A 13,887-nucleotide genomic window follows, 5' to 3' on the forward strand; every position below is an offset into this window, starting at 1 on the left:
ATTCCGTGAATGGAGATGGCTGGTAAAGTGGTGCATTTACCACCGCGATAAAAAAACGCGCTAGTAGACGCGCCTTCCTTGACGCGACGCAAAGCTGTTTCTTCGGCAAGCGCGCTCGAGTACCTTCTCTCTCTACAACACACCACACCTTCCACACCACCTTTGTGTTCCGCATTGCGCTTTCTGCTTTTCCGCTTTGCACCTTCCACACCGCGATCATGCCTGCCACAGTTCTGGGCAAGAGAACTCGAAGCGCCGCTGCTGCAGCAAGCACGAAGCCTTCGACAGAGGAAACGGACAGGCGCGTCACAGCTGCAGTATCATGCACAAGCAATGCATCCACAGCAACACGATCAAAGCGACGGATAGCGATCAATGAGCCAAATGATGAGAACGAGAACCCATTCATCAAGCACAAAGATGCCGAGGATGAGGGCGAAGAGGACGTTGAAACGAGGCCCACGAAGAAGACGCGATCATCGGGAAGGACTGCACCTGCTAAGCATGGCGTGCCCGAATCTCGTGTCGAGCAGTCTCCTGCCAAAGTTGAATCACACTTCAAAGTTTCCAAGGCTGCGGCGATCGGCGTGTACCAGGACGGCAAGAGCGACCAAGAAAACGTGGAACCTCAAACACCAAGGCATCGCGATCAGCTGTCGAAGAAGGTGCCCGTCACACCCCGGCACAGAGTCCTCATTGCCGGTAGCCAAGTCACACCACGAACGCCGAAGACACCACACACCCCATCTATCGCCAACTCTGTCTACAATCAAGCACGACAGCTTTTCTCGAGATGCTCAAATCCTGGACGATTGGTTGGCCGCGAAAGCGAGCGGGCAGATATCTCGAGCTTCATCAAGCATGCGGTCGAATCGAAAACGACAGGATGCCTGTACGTGTCAGGACCACCAGGCACAGGCAAGAGTGCGATGCTGGACGAGGTGATTCAAGAGCACACCAAAGACAGCCAGATTCCCGTTGCGGTGGTTAACTGCATGAGCGTACGAAACACAAAAGACTTGAGCCAAAAGCTGTCAGAAGACCTGAACATCAAGGAGAACGCGGGCCTCGAGCACCTCCGATCATGCTTCGTCCGAGGCAAGGCACGAGACAGCCAGAAATATCTGGTGGTTCTGGACGAGGTGGACCAGCTTGTGGATCTGGACCTTGAGCTTCTGTACAGCCTCTTCGAGTGGTCGATGCACAACACATCTCGACTCATCCTGATCGGTATCGCAAACGCTTTGGACTTGACAGACCGCTTCCTGCCACGGCTGAAGTCTCGCAACCTGAAGCCAGAGCTTCTCCCCTTCATGCCATACAGCGCAGCGCAAATTGCAGACGTGGTGACTTCAAAGCTCAAGACTCTGAACTCGGAAGACTCGCAGAACGTACCATTCTTGCACCCAGCAGCGATTCAATTCTGCGCGAAGAAGGTTGCAGCACAGACTGGAGATCTCCGCAAAGCATTTGACATCTGCAAAAGAGCGATTGATCTGGTGGACCGCGAGACTCGCGAAAGGGATGCAAAGGCTATTCTGGAGAACAGTCCATCGAAGACACCGCTGATGGAGAATATCAACCTCTCATCGCCAGCAAAATCGCCAGCAAAGGATCAGCCCAAGTACACTGTCGAGACTGCGCCAAAGGCGACTATTGCACACATGGCACGAGTGACGGCATTGGCATTCAGCAATGGCGCAACACAACGACTCGGCGGACTCAACCTGCAGCAGAAAGCAGTTCTCTGCGCTTTGGCAGCTCTGGAGAGACGCAAAAGAGAGACTCAAGTCGAGAAGACGATGTTCGCTACACCGTCGAAGACAAACAACAGCAGTGCACCATCTGTCAAACAGCTCTTCGAAGCCTACAGCGGTCTCTGCAAACACGAGAACCTCTTTCACGCTCTCTCGAGCCTGGAATTTCGTGACGTCGTCTCTGGACTGGAGACTCTGAGCTTGGTCTCTGGCGTCGATGGAAAGAACGGCAGCTTCGCTGTCCCCATTACACCTTCGAGAACACCTGGCAGGAAGCCGAAGGGTGCCTTCGGCGGTGCTGCTATTGGTGATGAGAGAAGGATTGCAAGTGCAGTCAGTGTTAAGGAGCTTTCTGGTGCGCTCGAGGGCCCCGGTGGAGATCTGCTCAAGGAGATGTTGGAGGGCAATGGATTGTGAGAGATGGTGCATTTCTGGTTTTGATTGTGGTCCTGCGTTTAGCGAGCATGGCATGGCATGGCATGGTGGAGCGATATGTGCATTTGCATTGGACTGCATGGCGAGCGAATTCTGTTTTGGTCTGGATTAGCGAGGCGTTGATGGGAACTTGGTGAGCATAGAGACGACTTGGATAAAGTCGTGCTGGCATGAGATGACCTTGAACGAGGTAGATGAACATCCTGAACACGAGCCTTCTCGAACGCTTTCTTCTGACATCGTTCTTGTTGATGACGGCATGGGACTGCTGCTCATGTCGGCGTTGCCACTCTACAATATCTCCATTCCCGAGAAGTGGCCCCCATCAACAACACTTCAACCTCATCGTGATCAAAAAGTGTTTACCAGAAAGGCCAGTGAAACTAAACCTCACGATTAACATCCGTTCGATCATCGCAAATCATCAAAAACCCACAGCCTATTCCCACAGCCCAGCCAGTACCTCACTGACGGCCTCAGCACTCCAATACACCCATACACCTCCTCACCTTCGTCCCACCACTTCCCCGGCACACCACCTCAACCCTAGCACTTTGAAGGATCAAGCGGACGCAAGCGGACTCGCATCGGCCGACGAGGCGGACGCATATGGCATTTCTAAGCTGCCACAGGATTCGATGCCAGGAACCTGCCTGCAGTAGTGTTTCTTCCGCGAGGGCGGTTGAGAGGTGTGATTGACTGCTGGTGGTGGAGGAGGTGGATCGTCTGTCGGACAACTTAAAGGCGACATGCCGTGATTGTAAAGGTGATGAGTGAACTGTTTGCAACAGTGCGGAATTGTTGGGGTTGGGATTGGGGTGGTATATAACACGAGCGTTGCAGCGTCGTCAATCCTTGTTAAAGCAGCTCGCAAGTCTCAAGCCATCATCTCTGCGCCAGCCCAAACACAATGGCGAACCAAGCATGGCAAAACACCAAGCCAGGGCACCTCTCCCTCTTAGACCTAGTTCCCCTCCCCAAGCCAGGCCCCGGCGAAGCCCTCGGCCGCATCCACGCAGTCTCCCTCAACTACCGCGACATCCTCATCGTGGCCCACAACCCAGCCTACCCCTGGATTGCCAAGCCCCATGTCGTCCCTGGCAGTGACGGCGCAGGAGTCATAGAAGAAGTAGGGCCTGACTTTCACTGGAAGAAAGGAGACCGTGTCATTGTCCAGCCCAATACCTGGGAGACTGGGACCGACGTGCGTGATAATGACTTGACGAAGATGCTCGGAGGTGGCGATGTGGATGGGACGTTTCGGAGATATATGGTCATGCCGGAGGATAGGCTCGTGCGTGCGCCTGAGGGGATGTTGTTTGAGGAGACTTGTACGATTTATACGGCTGGGGTGACGACTTGGCATACGTTGTTTCATGGACATATCAAGCTGGCGCCGGGGATGAAGGTGCTTACGCAGGGGACTGGTGGGCTGAGCTGTTTTGCGATTCAGGTGTGTTTGTATGACCATGCGTCGAGGGTATTGCTGACAGGTCCAGATCGCTGCGGCACATGGTGCTACAGTCATTGCGACTTCGTCGTCAGATGAGAAACTTGAGGTGGCGAAGAAGCTGGGAGCTACACGCTTGATCAACTATGGCAAGCATCCTGAGTGGGCGCCTGAGGTGCTGAGGATGGCTGATGGTAAGGGAGTGGACATCGTGGTCGAGGTTGTGGGTGTCGACAGTATTGAGCAAAGTGTCAAGGCCACCAGATGGGGAGGGTCGATTGAGCTGGTCGGCGTGCTATCGAAGGACCCAGCGAAACCTGTCAACATCCTGAACGATCTGCTGTTTAATGGCGGAAAGACCAGTAAGTCTTCAATACTGGCTGATGAATGGGTCGGTATGAATCTGTGCGATAGTTCATGCGATCCTTGGTGCTGGAAGCAGGGAGCTGACCGAAGAGTTCTCAAAGTTCCTCGAGAAGCACCAGATCCATCCACAAATCGCAAGAACCTTCGAATTTGAGGAGATGGAGGGCGCACTCGACTTAGCCACCAACTTATGAAGTGCGCCGGGCAAGGTGGTGGTGAAGGTATGAGGACGGTCGATAGCCATCAAATCTTCTCAGACTGTCGCTTCGAGGCTTCAGAGGTTAAATACACCTTGTATTCCTGTTTCACATCAGTATCAGATTCTACCAATGCGGCAACATGCTCTACACACCTCACAAGCCCTCCTGACACCCTCCGATATGCCCACCTTCGGATAGTAGCCTAGTATGCGTTGCGCCTTCTCATTGTTCGAGTACTGAGTCCGAACACCATCGGCAACACTACCGGTATCAAGGGTACTTGCCGTGCCAGTCAAAAAGGTGATCATCTCCAGAATCAAGCCCAAGAACCAAGCGATCTGCATCGGTATGTAAATACGAAAAGCAGGCACATGTCCGAATTGCGCCCACACAAAAGCCAAGAAGTCCCAGAAGTAGATCGGCTCCTGGTTCGAGATGAACATGGCCTCTCCTGCCGCTGTCTGTGTAGTGAGGAGGTTCTCGATGGCGAGAATGTGCGCATCTACAGCGTTGTCGATGTACATGAAGTCGTAGATGTTGTCGCCGTCACCCACGATGAAGTATGTCTCTCTTTTTGCGATGCAGTCGTAGAAGATGCTGACAACTGCCCTGTCGCCTGGTCCGATGATGGTGCATGGACGCAAGGCACAGGCTGTTAAGCCTTTCTCTTGATGCTGAGATGAAAGGACGTACTGTTCGGCCAGCCCTTTCGATTTGCCATAGTGTAGATGTGCCAGACCTAGAGGTGTCGTCTCGTCCATGTGGTAGTAGTCGTGTTTCAGGTCATCAACCACGACTGTACAGCTGCTGGTGAAGACGAGCTTGCGACAATCACCAGCAAGCATTGCATCGACGACGTGGCGCGTACCATCATAGTTGATAGCTTTGACCTTCTCCCATTGCCTGCTGTTCGTGCTGTATCGTTGGGTCCGAGCAGGTACAATGCCGGCTGTATGGACCACCAGCTCCGGATGCAGGTTTGCGAAAGCCTTCTTCACGCTGTCTTCAGACGTGATATCCGCCTGAACGAAGGCAGCGATGCGGTTCTGTACATCTTCATCCGGCGGCTGCAGATCCAAGATGGTGATGTTCCAGGCCGGGTAGCGGTCCAGTAGTGCTCTCACGATGCCTCGTCCCAGGTAGCCGGATCCACCTGTCACCAAGATGTCCTTCGCGTCTTCGAGAGCCATGGTGAGCAGCACGCATGCTCTCGGAGGAGGAAGCGTGTCGCAAACATGTCGGATGACGAATCGACGTGAAAGTTAGATGAAAGTGTACTCGTCTCGGCTTTCACAACACCAACATTACTAGCATACTCGTTGTGCACTGATATACTATCACGGCAATGAGTGCAAGAGAAACCTTCCGTATCACTAACATCATGCTGTCTAGACCAACCGCACCCTATGTCCCACCATGACCCAGTCCCAAGCGTTCAGCTAGGCCTCCGACAGCCTCGACTCATGACGACCGCGATCACGACCGGACCAGGCAGTACGACCGCTCACGACATAATGAGGGAAAGCATCGGCATTGAGTATATGCCGGCACAACGAGAACTTCTCAAAGCCGCCCCGGGACAAATGCAGACCAAGCCTGTGACAGAAGCAAAAAGATGAACAAAATGAGCAACTCGAATCGAACGTGGTCACCCACCATAAAAGGAATCGCAGCGCTTGTTGCTTAAGCACAGAGCGGCGATGAAGAGCCCGATTGACTACACCACAGAGCCGCAAAATGGATAGCCCAACACACCGGGTAGATCTGCTCCTAGGCTACGCAGTACGCTGGACTGCAAAAGAAAACAGATTTCTGCGGAGCATAACGACATGCTACTCGAACGGTCTCCGAAGAGAGGACACGAGCAGCCAATTTTAGCTCAGAGCCCTGGCCATGCCGGATCGCCTGGGGTGAAGTGAGGTAAGCCAAAATTTCAAAATACATATACCTTCCGAAATCTGCGCGGCAACTAAGCCGATGCAACGGGACTTCGCAGGAACGGCACGCTCACTACCATATATCCGCGATGTTGGAAAGGTGATTTTCTAGCAAATGGCGCAAGGATTTGTGTACCTGCTGCCTACGCTTGCGCGCTTCTTTGCTACCAGTCGGTGGAAACTTCTACAGCTACCTTGTCCAAGCCATGGAGCCTTGTGCAGCGAGAAGCACACATCGCGTCGTACGACGGGAGCTTCGTGCCACTAATGAGAAAGCTACGCTTTCTGAGTCCAATAACAACGATAGTAGTCGGGCCTGACCTTATGAGCACCGGCGTGCATGCAACTTACATTGCGCCGCGAGACTGTCACATGGGCCAGAGTACGGCGTAGGCAGCCACGCTACGACTCTGCGGTCGAACTCCCAGTGGCAGTGCAGCGCTGTACAAGAAGGGGGGATCTCGCCAGCGTTCGCATGTGATCCCCGCTCCGCTTCATCCACATCTAGCAGATCTCGAAGCATACGGTGTATGCATGGAGACATCGATGAATAACATTCGATGTTGACGTGCGACGCGCCAGCTTCAACAGTGCCGGTCGTGACCTGAACGCTACAAAGACTGTACTCTGGGCGTAGCATACTACCAGACCTATGAAGCAGTTGTGCTCTCGCTTCGCGAAGCGCTGTGTCCAGCGGTCGACCGGGCTATAGTCGGGAGAGCGACTTCATTCCGTTTGCATGTGATTGTCGCTTAGCTTCGGTCACCATTAAATCCAATTTCCCCGCTTCCATCACGGGTTCCTGTTCCTATTACCGTTGTCCGGGGGGCTCAGATACACGCATATTTGCATGCTCTACCAGTATGGCCACACGGGAGCACTCAGTGCCACCTGGTGACAATGTCGACTCTGTGCTCCGTGAACTGCTCGCCCCATACTCGACATGCCAGCATCCCGTCTCGTCTCCCTGGCAAAGGACAAGTTCGGCCATGACAGAGTGGTTGCCAATGAGTACAATGCTGTCACAGAGATCATCACAGGGCGATATCGTAAGTTTACTTTGCGCAGGCCCCCCAACGGGATAGTGCTCACACATCTGTCAGATCTAGAAGAAGCAGACCCAGAGGTCAGCGCAGACGTTCAGGCAGGGTTAGCAAACAAGGGCAAGACACTCGAACAGATAGGCTATGACCCAGATAAGGAACTGGCAAAGATCAACGAGCAATACCAAACGGAGGCAGAGAAAGCGAGAGACAATGAGAAGCGCACAGGCAGGAAGCGCAAACGCGACCAGACCTCCGCAGAAGATGGCGACATAGATCTCACGGACATTGCGAACAGACTACCGAAGCATCCCTGCTCTGGGCTCTTTTGCTCGAACGGGTTTGACTGGCACGATGGCAATGCCACGCCCATCATTGACGAAGTATGTACATCCTTCGCGCAGCACAAGCCTCGACTAACAGTATAGCAGATAATGAACTCCATCGAGGACCACTGCTCGGCACACGACGGTCCCATCACCAGCAAAGGCCGCAGCCGTAAAGGCATCAAATTCAGCCTCACAAACGAGTACCTCCGAGTCGCATTGCAGAGTATCTTCAAGAGCGGACATCGACTACGCTCCCGCATCGAGGCTTCTCTCGAGCGTTTCATCCGCTTGAACCTCGACGCCTTTCCCGAAATGAGGACTCGCCTCAAGCCACTGCCTTGCGGACCTTACGACGATACCCTCAAGATCTTACCGGAGAAGGACGGCCTGGCGCTTGACTTGCCCCTGACTGTCGACAAGGCAGAACAAACCGCCGAGGCCATCTTCGATGCCGTAGAGCGGCGGTTCAAGCGAGAGGCACCCGAGTCGGCGCGCTTCAGGGAGCCCAAGGGAACGAGTAAGAAGGAGAAGAAGCGGCGGAAGCTGACTGGAACCTCGAAGAATGTCAGCCTCGAGGAGAAGTACTCGCTAGCGCCAGTGAAGGAGGATGATGATGGGAAGAATTTCAATTTCAAAGATACGCTGAAGGCTTGCTTTGCGGGGCCGCATGGTGTTTTGGAGGCATTGGAGGTGGAAGTGTACAGGCTTGCCGAGCTTGAGCACAAGGCGTTCCCGGAGCTGTCGGGCTGGCCCACGCCTTGAATGTGATGCGATCTATGGTGACCATCCTTAGAAGCGTGCTATGGTCATCAAGCAGCCTGGCGAATGTCCACGTCTTGTTGATATAATAGAAGTAAGCGCTTCGTGGACCATAAAGCCATCCATTAAACAGTACAAACACTGATCGATATCATCTGCCGTCCCTAAGCCTTCAGCGCCCCATACATATACTCCCCCTTAACAATATCCGCCGCCTTCTCCGCCACCGCATACACACTACTCACAATATTCCCACTGACATGATTCGGGAACACACTCGCATCCACCACTCTAATATTCTTCGTCCCGACCACCTTCAACTTACTATCCACCGCATCTCCCATCGCCACAGAGCCACAGGGGTGATACTCACTCAGACAAAGACTTCTCACACACTCCCTCATCTGCTCCGTGTTATCCATATCAACATCTGCCGGCGGGAACAGCCGCTTCGTGATGTTGGACTTCATGTGCTTGCTCTCCTCCACCTTACCCAGCATCTTCAGCCCCGCGGCGAGGACATCGACGTCTGCCTGGTGCGAGAGGAAGGCAGGGTCGACGGCGGGGTGGTCGTTGGGGTTGGAGGTTTTGATGTGAACGGTTCCGCGGGAGAGGGGGTATTGGAGGCACATTGCGGCGCTGACGCCTCCGGGGTCTTCTGGGTTGTCAGGGGGAGGGAAGACGACGCTTTGGTCTTCGACGCCTTTTTCCATGCCGAAGTGGGAGGGGACGAGGACGAGTTGGAGGTTGGCGGATTTGTTATCTTTGAGGTGGGCAAGGGTGCGTTCGTGTTGTTTGCGTTGGTAGGGGGTGAGGTTGGGGAGGTCGGATTCGATGGATTTGACGATGCGGTCTTGTTCTTCTTGGGTGGCGAACATCTGCGGATGTTAGTGGAAGCGGAGACAGCTAGATGAAGGGGAGTGGGAAGTACCTTGTAGGGGAAAAATCCTTGCATGGTGCACACTGAAGTGAGTGGACCACCACCGGTCTCAGCCAACTGCTTCTGCGCGGCCTCCATAACCTCTGGATTATGAATAGCCTCAAGAGTCATGATGCCTGGCTTCACCTCCCAGCATCCCACAGTCATAACGTGATCCTGGAAGTTCGCGCCAACTGCCTTATTCTCAATCTTGGGCTCAACACCAGCAGCCTTGATGATCTCAGGGTCACCAATACCCGACAACTCCAGGATCTGAGGAGATTGGATCGCACCACAAGCGACGAGGACTTCCTTCTTGACCTTGACAGTGTGCTCCTTGCCTCCACACTTGAACGTCACGCCAGTGGCAGTGTCGCCATCAAGCTCGATACGCTGGACCATGGCGTCTGTAAGGACGTGAAGATTTGGTCGATGTGCGTTGGCGGCGAAGTATCCACGGGCAGCATAAGATCGCATGCCCTTGTTTGGTCCCGACCTGGCGACGAGGCCAAGGGTATTGTAGAAGCCAATGTGGTCTCCTGACCAGGGATCGTTCGGCTTCTTGTCCAAACCAGTGGCGTCATCGCAGGCCTTGATGAAGTCGTCTTCAATGGGCAGACGCCAATCGTTGAATGAGGTCCTGGCGGGTCCGGAAGTGCCGTGGTACTCGCCCACGAAAGGCATAGTAGAGCGATCGGTAACGCAGTCGTCGATGGGCTCCAGAGTCTGGTGCTTGCGCATGTATGGCATCAAGGCTTCGGCGTTCCAGCCCTCGTCTCCTGCGATGATGGCCCAGTCGTCGTAGTCTTGCAGTGATCCGCGAACATACATCATATAGTTAATCGCACTTGACCCGCCCAGCGCCTTGCCTCGTGGAATGTGATGTCTTCGGCCCTTGTTATGTTTCTATCGTAGGTATCAGCAAGACGCAATCCCATCTCCCTCTCCATATGATATGGCCTACCTGCGGCTCCGTCATGAACCCCCAATCATAATCCGGGTTGTTGAACGTCTGCATGAACATGACTGGCGAGTCGACCAGCATATCTCCAAGCTTGCTATTACCAGCTTCGAGCACGCCCACGCTCACATCTTCATTCTCAGTAAGTCGTGCCGCCACAACAAGACCAGCCGTGCCACCGCCGACAATGATGAAGTCGTAGTCGTGCTTGAGGAAGTCCTCGGCGTTTGTATGCAGAGCAGGGAGACTGTGGCCGTTGGCCGTGCCATTGGTCGCCATCGTCGATGAATCGTCAGCGAGCTGTGAGGTGCCGATGTTGTGGATCGTCTGTGCGCTCGTGGTCAATGTGAATGGCAAGATGGACTGATCTCTCACACATGAGAGCTACGGCATGAGCTTTATAGAGCTCCAAGAGAGCGGAACAGTGCGAACATAGGAACTCGTTAGTACAATGCAGGGCAGCATCCTACAGCGAGACATCGATGGGATCCCCACCTCGACCTTGATGGGTTGGCGAATGAGCTCCATAGGAGGCCTCGTCCGACTCAGATCCGAGATGCCGTTGGCCGCCTCCGGTCCAGTGGTAGTGGCAGTACGTAGATCAAAGCGAAAAGAGCCGAAGCAGTAGCCCACTGGCGCGGATTGCTTGATCGAGAATTAGATTCGCTGCTGCAAAGTAAGCTCAGCTTGCCTCGCTTAACAGCATGTGTGTGAGATGCCGTTCGTCTCACCAGCTACACGTATATGATCCTCGAGATCGCGGTGGTCGATCATGCTGTCGGTAGCCACTTCCCTCTGACAACACCCATCAACCATAGAGCTGGAACTGGTGGGTGTGTCTAGGGTTGCCTAGTGCTAGTAGAGGAACAAGAAGGTGGGGATACGCAGCTTGCATGCGGGGTCTGGGGTGCATATGAGTGCGGAATGTGAACCGTCAGAGAGGCCTCACTTTCTGCTAACGAGGAACTGATCCGGAGAGAACACATGGGTTGAAGGGAATGCGGTCGATGTTGTCGCTGATCTCTTGGAAGTCGTAATATTGTACAAGCTGCTGCTCTTGCTATCAGAGCAGTCGATGCGTAGGATCTCGAAAGACTGGCTCGAATAGCCGTCTTTCCGATGTATAGCTCGGAGATGCCAGAGCTGCCGCTTGCTGCTCAGAACGTACCATTCGACGCTCGCTTTTAGTGACAAACCTTTACCTCTGAACGCCGGAGATTGCTGGTATCATTCTAGGAAACAGTCGCGGTCTTGGTCTTCTTGGCGACTGGGACCTCCGCCTGCTGGTCGACAGTCTCGTCGATCGATCTCTTCTCTGCCTCCTTGCTGAGGTCCTGCTCTGCCTTGAGGAACTTCTTCTTCTCCTCTGGGCTGAGCTCGAGCAGTGGCCTCTCCTTCTCGGAGCTCAAGTTGAAGTGGAAGTTCCTGATAATGCTGTCTGCGTCGTCGATGGCCAGTGGCCTTACGTCTGCGAGCGCCTTGATCTTCAGTGTCACCTGCTTGATCTGGGCTTCGGTCATGTTGAGACTGAGCTGCTCAGCACGCGACTTGATCGCATTCCAGCCAGTCAATCTCGAGGCGAAGTGGACATATCTGCTCATTCCGAAATCGGCCGGGTTGATGATCTCGTATGTCGATGGGTTGTTCAGGATGGCCTTGGCATGAATACCAGCCTTGTGGGTAAAGGCGCAGAACCCGGTGATTGGGTTGTTGAATGGCACGTTGATCTCAACAGCCTCGGCGACCAAATCCTCGATCTCCTTGATCTTCTCCAGCTTGTACTTGCTCTTGACGTAGTCGCGGTCTGCGACGATCATGCGAGCCATCAGGCCACCGAGAGGAGTGATACCGTTTCGCTCGCCAATACCGATGACCGAAGTATCGATGTGGGTAGCCCCGGCCTCGAGGGCACAGTATGCGTTTGCGATGGCGCATCCGGTGTCGTTGTGGAAGTGAGTCTCGATGTCGCAGCTGACTACACCGCGGAGCGTTCGTACGAGGTCGTAGACCTGGCGTGGGGTGGCGCAACTTGTCATTGTCAGCTTGCGTCTTTACATCCCGCGCCCAAGTCCCGCGCCCAAGTGAGAAACTTACCCAACTGTGTCTGCGATGCCAACTCTGTGCACACCGACCTTGTCGACAGCACTGTAGATGCTGAGGAGATCGACCAGGTCACTGCGGAAGGAATCTTCCGAGCTGAATCGGATCTCCTTGCCTTGCGACTTGACGTACTCAATGACTTCGATGGCAGTGTTCTTGATATATGTCATGTCCTTGCCGTGACTGTGCTGCATCAAGTGGCTACTGGTGCCAATGACGACGTCCACACCGTCAACTCCTGTTGCAACCGCGAGCTTGGCATCCGACATGTTACACCTCACGTGTGTGAGAATCTTAGCCTTGAGTCCAAGCTTGCAGATCTCCTCGCAGTCGAGTCGCGACTGTTCTGATGCGGCTGGCGAGGTGAGCTCGATGTAGTCCACGCCAAAGTCGTCGAGTGCCTTGGCGATCTTGATCTTGGTCTCGGTGTCGAAGAAGGCATTGGCGAACTGCTCGCCCTCTCGGAGGGTGGATTCGATGATCTTGAAGTTCGATACATTGCTTAGGAAGTCCTGTACGGGTGCGTATGGGTTGGTGGATTGTGGTCTTGAGGCCTGCTTGGTCTCAAAAGCCCTGGAAGCGGTCAGCGTCGGTAGTGAAACGCAGCTTCAGCCATCAAGGTGCGCACTCACTTGTAGCTGCCGTCTGGCTGGCCATTGGAGGCACCATTGGTGCCGTTGGCATGGCCATTTGTCGCGTCATCTGGTGCTGGACACATGTTGTTCTTGTGAGCTCACTGCTCCGGTATCGGCTGTGTTTCTGCTCAAGCCGCTGTGGTATGGCGGTGTAATGTCGATAGGGATAAAAGGATGTTGGTGAGTATGTAGAGGAGAGACCTGCTCTATGCGTGCAGGCCGAGGCTGGTGGTGAGTCAAAGTGAAGAGTTGCCGTCAGAGTGAGAAGTCTCAATGGCAGACAGGCCAAGGCGACTTTTGTCGAGGTTCTATAAGCCAGTGAGCCCGTGCCTCCAGCAGCTACGCCATTGTCGCGGGGAACATCGGCATTCATGCACTGTATCGAGTAAAGCGTAGGTAAGCACGTGCCGTATCACAGAAAGAGCAGTATGTGATTGGTGTACAAGTGACGGCAGCTAGAGGAAGTGCAAAGCGGCCGCCAGGACCAGAGGCCTCGCCTGTCTCGCTCTTTGTGAGCAATTTTCGGTGGAACAATACTTCCTGGTCGCATAGAATTGCGGCTTTTTGAAGGAACATGTGTCTGGGTTCTGTTGGCCAGCAGCCCTTCAGAGCCGGAACGAGCGTTATGACTTGGTCAAACAAGCTATTCGCGGCCGTGAGAACACGACGACGATGGAGAGAGTCTGGCCATCAGTCGACTTCGGTACGACGCGATACAGCGTACAAAGGCACAAAACCAGGTAGAAGCCAACAGGAAAAGGCGCAGCATGGCTTGCATTACTCTTGATGGTTCATACTGAAGTCCTCGAAGCGGTGAGGCTCCTGCTTGACATGCTTCTGTTAGCGTCAGTACCCCAACTCTGTCGCATGTTGCATACACACACATTCGTCACACCAGCCTGGGAGTGGTGAGGCACATCGAGGCCGTCCGGGGAAATATTGCTACGCGCGTGTTTCCGTGGTTGGCTCAAAGATTGAAGATTGAAGGACGAGAAG

At 54.0% G+C, this 13,887-nt stretch overlaps 6 protein-coding genes across 6 annotated transcripts; 3 read left to right on the plus strand and 3 right to left on the minus strand.

Moving 5' to 3' along the window:
• Positions 1-218: 218 nt before the first annotated feature.
• On the plus strand, positions 219-2,174 carry CLAFUR5_12236 (Cell division control protein 18; the record flags this gene model as incomplete). Its single annotated transcript, XM_047911384.1, has 1 exon — positions 219-2,174. One exon carries the CDS (start codon positions 219-221, stop codon positions 2,172-2,174), a length of 1,956 nt encoding a protein of 651 aa, XP_047767334.1.
• Positions 2,175-3,102: 928 nt separating this feature from the next.
• On the plus strand, positions 3,103-4,162 carry CLAFUR5_12237 (Zinc-type alcohol dehydrogenase-like protein; the record flags this gene model as incomplete). The annotated part of the gene is made up of 2 exons (XM_047911385.1): positions 3,103-3,645; positions 3,692-4,162. The coding sequence occupies 2 exons, from the start codon at positions 3,103-3,105 to the stop codon at positions 4,160-4,162; spliced, it is 1,014 nt and encodes a 337-aa protein (XP_047767335.1).
• An 89-nt stretch (positions 4,163-4,251) lies between these two features.
• On the minus strand, positions 4,252-5,398 carry CLAFUR5_12238 (Sterol-4-alpha-carboxylate 3-dehydrogenase, decarboxylating; the record flags this gene model as incomplete). The annotated part of the gene is made up of 2 exons (XM_047911386.1): positions 4,252-4,308; positions 4,361-5,398. 2 exons carry the CDS (start codon positions 5,396-5,398, stop codon positions 4,252-4,254), a joined length of 1,095 nt encoding a protein of 364 aa, XP_047767338.1.
• A 1,690-nt stretch (positions 5,399-7,088) lies between these two features.
• On the plus strand, positions 7,089-8,279 carry CLAFUR5_12239 (uncharacterized protein; the record flags this gene model as incomplete). Its single annotated transcript, XM_047911387.1, has 3 exons — positions 7,089-7,194; positions 7,249-7,571; positions 7,620-8,279. The coding sequence occupies 3 exons, from the start codon at positions 7,089-7,091 to the stop codon at positions 8,277-8,279; spliced, it is 1,089 nt and encodes a 362-aa protein (XP_047767339.1).
• Positions 8,280-8,440: 161 nt separating this feature from the next.
• On the minus strand, positions 8,441-10,435 carry CLAFUR5_12240 (Dehydrogenase citC; the record flags this gene model as incomplete). The annotated part of the gene is made up of 3 exons (XM_047911388.1): positions 8,441-9,154; positions 9,208-10,101; positions 10,160-10,435. The coding sequence occupies 3 exons, from the start codon at positions 10,433-10,435 to the stop codon at positions 8,441-8,443; spliced, it is 1,884 nt and encodes a 627-aa protein (XP_047766853.1).
• Positions 10,436-11,388: 953 nt separating this feature from the next.
• On the minus strand, positions 11,389-12,974 carry CLAFUR5_12241 (Homocitrate synthase, mitochondrial; the record flags this gene model as incomplete). Its single annotated transcript, XM_047911389.1, has 3 exons — positions 11,389-12,184; positions 12,251-12,829; positions 12,889-12,974. The coding sequence occupies 3 exons, from the start codon at positions 12,972-12,974 to the stop codon at positions 11,389-11,391; spliced, it is 1,461 nt and encodes a 486-aa protein (XP_047766852.1).
• Positions 12,975-13,887: the final 913 nt, after the last annotated feature.

This window comes from Fulvia fulva, chromosome 10 (genome assembly GCF_020509005.1).
Source record: "Fulvia fulva chromosome 10, complete sequence".
NCBI classification, from domain to species: domain Eukaryota; kingdom Fungi; phylum Ascomycota; class Dothideomycetes; order Mycosphaerellales; family Mycosphaerellaceae; genus Fulvia; species Fulvia fulva.